Here is a 6,020-nt window from a genome sequence, read left to right as displayed (position 1 = left end):
TGCTGGTCAGGTTGCTTATTTACCCATACATTGGTTTGGTTAAATAATTTGATTGCCAGACTACAGTACTTCATTCATTCATACTTCAGTACAGTACTTCAAATACTATAGTCTGGCAATCACCATACTAAACTCAATCTTTTAAGAATGAACATTAGTCTGGGAAGTCTGTATTTTATTTCTACTGCACAAGAGGCATGATCAGTGGGCGTAGTTCGAGTGTGATTCCGTACCCTTGGGTAGTCCTTCAACCAATCAAACGATCCCGGTGCGCCGGGTGGATAAGCCATTTTGTAATTGGGCCCAGCAAACGTGGACAGGAAGCAGGAGAGACAAATGTGCAGGTTTTCAGCCTGAGCTGCAGGCCAAAATCCAAATGGCTGGCAGATCGGGCAGGATTTACCCAGCCTAGTGATCAAGTCCTCACTGATCTAAATGCACATTAAGAAACACACTTCAAGGGCACACACCATCTACCTTGACCCAGAGCTCTAACGACACATAGCCTACTCAAAGTAAGAATGAAATTACATTAATGAACAAATAAAACCAGAAATGCCATCAGGTTGTCTTAATTGTGTCAGTTTTCAATGTAGCAGTTAATCTGGTCATTACAAACTGAAACTGACATACATAGGATAGAACTATATGAAAATAAAATAAAAGTCTAATTCAAATCTCATCTGGTTTTGCCCAATTCATGTAACACTGAAGAAAGGTATGCACTAATCATTGCTGTTTCTACCTTTAAGAAACACATCACTCTTATAATGTCCTCATTTCACTCACACTATTATATCTTAATAGTGGAAATTATAGCATTTAACATCATACGTAATTTCATTTGGAAGCAGACATGGTCCTTAATCATAAATGTGCAGGAAAAACTAAATTAATTAGTGTAGGCCTATATAACTACATCTACTGTAAATGACAATGCCTCATGGGTTACATTGAGTGAAAATGCTCAGTGGGGATGGCCATTAAATATGTGGCTGACTTTTTGTGTGTTGTTGTTAACCTACTTCTCAATTGCGTTCGCATACAGTAGAACTATAGCCTATCAATTAATAACTTTCTAAATGTCATTAAAACAAATCCGGCAGCCGTTTGTTACTATCGATGTAATAACTTTCTAAATGTTTAGACGGATTAAAACATCCTTTCAGCCGCTGGTTACTAATCTGCAGTGCAACATAAACTGCAACAACCTGAAGGCACATGTATAATAATACTCTTGTCGTCGAAGCCAAGCCTCTTCTTGTTGACCAAGTGATGAGGATTGGATGGGACGACGCCAACTTTCGTTTCTCCGTGTCCTGGTGCTGCATGCTGTACTTTCGGTTTCTCGGAAACCGCGTGATTGTCTACCCGAAGTCATATTGCCAGCTGCTCGTTGTCACCGCTGTGCGGCTGCAGAGAGCAAAATGATTGAGGAATGGCACAGTGTGGATAACATCTTTTTTCAGTCGCGTCTGCTACCTAATGCGTTAGCATACGAAAACAGCATAGCCTACTAATATAAGATTTAATTCTCTAATACAGGTAGGCTAGTTTGTATGAGTGTTATAGGCCTATGTCAGCATTGTTACCCACCAGAAACTTGTATCGCGATGTAGCCTAAGCAAATTAGCTCACCCACCTTAATAAGTGTAGGCCTATGCATTATGCCACGCATTTGCATATAATTCATTAGTGGACGCACTCATGAATTTCACAAAGCTACAATTTTCAATAATGAAACCAAACACGACTAGTTTCTATTCTCCCTCAGTAATGCTTTCCGCAACTTAGGGGCGGGATTTGGATGAGAATAGTGAGCGCATTGTCTACTGATTGGATATGTGAGGTCTGGTACTGTGCTGTGATTGGTGTATCGCTTTAAGTGGGATTACTTTACAGCCAGCTGTCTGTATACGAGCAAAGGAAAGCAAGATTCACTGTATACTTGGAAAGTGAAGTGGGATCCATGCGAATTGAACGCCAATGTCAAGCTTCATCTACATTTGAGGAGTTGGATCAAAGACGTAATTGAAAATTGGTGTCATTTACAACAGTTTGCAAGGTAGGTTAGCCTACGCTCATATTTCCTCCATATTAATGCAAGTAATTGCGTTCTACTGTATGTTTATCACCTTTAATGCTATTGCACTCTAAATTTCAGCAGGTTTATTATAGCCTACGGCACACTGTTAAATCCTTGTGAAAGCCAGTTAATGTGTATCCCGAGTCATATGTGAAATGTGCTTTTTTCTCTCTCTCTCTCTCTCTCTCTCTGAAACGGATTCAATTCAATGTTTGTCGCCTACTGTATGTGGAAGAAAATGACAGGTCCCTGGGACTATTAAGCCAAAATGAAAATCTCAGGATAGTGTTCATAATTTGGGAGTGCATGCCTAGGCTGCAGCTGCATGCTTGATGTTAAAGTCAACTGTGCACATTGTCAATGAATTCTCTTCATATAACTAAACAAGAGAATTAGGGGGGAAAGGCACATTCACACAATATGGATCATATGGCTAAGAACCAAACCCCATGGGTAGGCTACACATCTGCAAATGCATATGAATGTCATAGTGTTTATATCAGTCGATGTTAATGATTAACAAAGACTGATGACCAGTGATTTTAGTGGCACGACTCTCTGCGAGGTGGTTCGGTGCAATAGCTCTCAACTTAGTATAGACTTGGTATGAATCGTATTGTAACGTAGTAGTTATAATATTTATACTTTAATAGTTATAATAGGCTAGGCTATAATGCTCGATATAAATTGAATGTGTAGTCTATATTTCCCCCAATGCAGACATGTCTCAGTGGAGTATGCTTCAGCAGCTGGACTCCAGGTACCTGGAGCAGGTGGACCAGCTTTATGATGATACCTTCCCAATGGAGATCCGACAGTACCTGAGCCAGTGGATCGAGAGCCATGACTGGTAAGGTTTTGTGGTTTGGGCAGGGAAGGGTGGGATTGTTGGCCGAGCTTCTAGAATAGTCAGCGGAGCCATGGTCATGTTACAGTCAAATGTGTGCATGTGTTGCTTTGAGAGAAGCCACAGTTTACTTACAGAGAAACTGCACACAATGTCAGACCAGGGTATCAATTTTCAATTTATTCATATTTTATCCTTTATTTTTTCCACCTCTTCTGTGTTGAAGGGTTTTCTTATTGTTCGGAGTTCAGAGTAAAGAGCTTGTAAATCTGTCTCAGTCGTTTAAAAGAAAAGTGAAAGTAAACTTGTCCCGAGAACAGATATGCTTGTATGGCATACGGCTGTGAGGCAAGGTCTTGCAAAACATTAGAATAGCCAGACGGGTTGTGTGTCAGGAATGATTTCTTTCTTCCTACAGTGTATATCTGGAACTTCTCATAACTATGTCCACTGCAACAGTGTAGGAGTGTTAACATGTTACAAATGTGTCAGTTCTTATAATCCACTAATGATTTCAAACAAATCTTACAGATTGAAAAAGCTTGAGATGGAAGAAGATTAATTTAGAGTCCCATGTCCCATGCAGTTACTGGATTAGATTAGATTAGATTAGATTAGATTAGAGTAGATTCAACTTTATTGTCAATGAGATGCCATGTGAGTCATCAGTCCTGTGTGCTGCTAAAAGAGTCAGCAGCTAAGCGTCAAGGCTGTGGGTCTTCCCGTCAGATCGTAATCCAAGAACCTCCATGAATCATTTCAGGGAGTCGGTGGCCACCAGTGACTCGTTGGCAACAGTGCGCTTTCACGACCTCCTCGCCCAGCTGGACGACCAGTACAGCCGCTTCGCCCTGGAGAACAATTTTCTGTTGCAGCACAACATCCGCAAGATCAAACGCAACCTGCAGGTACAGATGTGGGTCAGAACAAAAACGTTTATATAGTTTAATGCAAAATGTCAACAATACACGGGATATTTGCCAGTCAGTGTTTTTTCCTCTGGAAAATTTCTTTCCCGGTCATTTGTCGTGCCTTGATTTTATTATTTACTCTTCATGACTCTTGCAGTGTTATTTTATCTGGCCGTCTCTGTTCTTGGTGTTGTTGGAACCAAATTCCTTGAACATATTTGGCTGGAAGAATCTGATTCTTGTTGTTTGCCTTGAATTGCTCCATGAATTGGTATTTGTTGCAACAGGAAAAGTGGGAAAACTGGTGAGGTTTATAATCTGAGAGCCTTCAGAAAAATGCTAATGAATTGATTGGGGAAACATTGAGGAGTGAAAACACTTAACAATTCATCTTCAATGGCAAGAAACAACAAACAATTGAAATCTGAAGAAACTCTGAACGCAATTGTGCTCTAATGCTGCCCTGGAAAACTGCTCTCTTGGCAGGAACACTACCAGGAGTATCCGATGACCATGGCAATGCTTATCTGCAATGCACTACAAGAAGAAAAGAAAATCCTCAACATCGCCATTAAAACAGAGGTACGAGATCAGCGGCAGTCAGACCAGTGTCACTAGGCACGGCAGCCTCTCTGACACAAGCTGATTTTCTGCATCGCACACACACAGTATCCGTTTTCTTTTAATCAGTGCCATGAAACGTCCGTCTTGCCAAGTTCTATCTTTTTTGTTTGCTTCATTTCTGCTTTTGGCTGTTTTCCTAAGGAGGGGGCAGCCTCGGCACAAAGCAACAATAGCATGGGGAGTAAGCACAGAGAACTGGACAACAAGGTCAGCAGGCTGAGGAAGATGGTGCAGGTATTTATTTATTTTGTTTTATTTGTTATTCTTTGTTTTATTGTTGTTTGTTTTTCTCATAAATTGCATGAATAATATACGGTAGGCTACTAGTAGTTGTGATAATATGATTTTGATTTTACCCAGGATACAGAAATTGACATCAAGTCCTTAGAGGACCTTCAAGATGAGCATGATTTCAAGAAGAAAACAATCCAAAACCGAGGTAATGTCATGTTAACGTTATGTTAATGTTATTTCTTTTAGCTCAACATATTTGAGGAACTGAATTCTCATAAAGGAGGAAACTGTATTTGAGATGTATAGACTAAATAATTGTATAGACTAATTGTATCACTTTAAAAATGTCTGCAAAGAAGCATGAATTGAACTTGACTTTGAATTGAAAGGTAATTTCTGTGGTCAAACAAATGAAACCCAACAACAAACAAAGCCATGTGTTTATGTATTTTATTGCTGAATTTATGCAAAAATGCAAAATATCAGTCAATCTATGAACCAGCTGGACCTCTGCACAGAAAGTTGTAGTGTAACCAGAATATGGCATGAGATGCAAACTGCACCAAGGTCATGTTTATGTTGGCACCTAAATAAATATCTAAAACTTCACATCTGAGTTGCTCCGGTGAACATTGTTTCTTCACTACAGTTGCACCAAGGTCAATTTGAATCAATTTCTTCATTAACTACTATCAAATGTAAATATTATCTTTCTTTCTTTGTTTTTTACTCCATGGTGTGTTTACGTGTGTCGTCCTCTTGGCTTGTGCTTCTAGACCAGGAGCCGAACGGAGTGAAGACTCTGGACAACAAGCGTGAGGAGATGCAGATCAAGGAGATGTTCATCAAGCTCAAAGTGAAGAGAGAGGTATGTATATACTGTATGCAATACATTACTACACTATGTGTGTGTGTGTGTGTGTGTGTGTGTGTGTGTGTGTGTGTGTGTGTGTGTGTGTGTGTGTGTGTGTGTGCGCGTGTGTGTGTGCGCACGCGCGTGCGTGTGTGTATGCTTGTCTGTGAGACGTGAGCGATGGCTGTATGACTGTGTATGGAAGTATGATGACGTGGCACATGCTGCAGCTTCACTCATTGCAGCACTATGGTTTTTGTGTGTGTGTGTGTGTGTGTCTGTGTGTCTGTGTGTCTCTCTCTCTCTGTGTCTCTGTGTGTGTGAGAGAGAGAGAGAGAGAGAGAGAGAGAGAGAGAGAGAGAGAGAGAGAGAGAGAGAGAGAGACGTAAGACGATGGCTATATGGCTCTGTGTAGGGAAATAAGGTGACGTGACACATACTGTAGTTTCGTTTCAGTGCAGCACT

The 6,020-nt window shown here is 40.5% G+C and overlaps 1 protein-coding gene across 1 annotated transcript in view; it reads left to right on the top strand.

The window, feature by feature from the left end:
• Window positions 1-1,906: 1,906 nt before the first annotated feature.
• stat1b (signal transducer and activator of transcription 1b) overlaps window positions 1,907-6,020 on the top strand; it is a 23,628-nt gene continuing 19,514 nt past the window's right edge. The window contains exons 1-7 of the mRNA XM_062534540.1: window positions 1,907-2,065; window positions 2,807-2,936; window positions 3,697-3,841; window positions 4,331-4,426; window positions 4,610-4,702; window positions 4,829-4,907; window positions 5,479-5,570. Of these exons, the coding sequence (XP_062390524.1) occupies window positions 2,809-2,936; window positions 3,697-3,841; window positions 4,331-4,426; window positions 4,610-4,702; window positions 4,829-4,907; window positions 5,479-5,570 (633 nt within the window). The 5' untranslated portion in view covers window positions 1,907-2,065; window positions 2,807-2,808. The remainder of the gene's footprint in view (window positions 2,066-2,806; window positions 2,937-3,696; window positions 3,842-4,330; window positions 4,427-4,609; window positions 4,703-4,828; window positions 4,908-5,478; window positions 5,571-6,020) is intronic.

Source organism: Sardina pilchardus, chromosome 4, assembly GCF_963854185.1.
Source record: "Sardina pilchardus chromosome 4, fSarPil1.1, whole genome shotgun sequence".
Classification (NCBI taxonomy): Eukaryota; Metazoa; Chordata; class Actinopteri; order Clupeiformes; family Clupeidae; genus Sardina; species Sardina pilchardus.
Note: the sequence above shows the minus strand (reverse complement) of the source record. Positions and strands in the feature narration are given on the sequence as shown.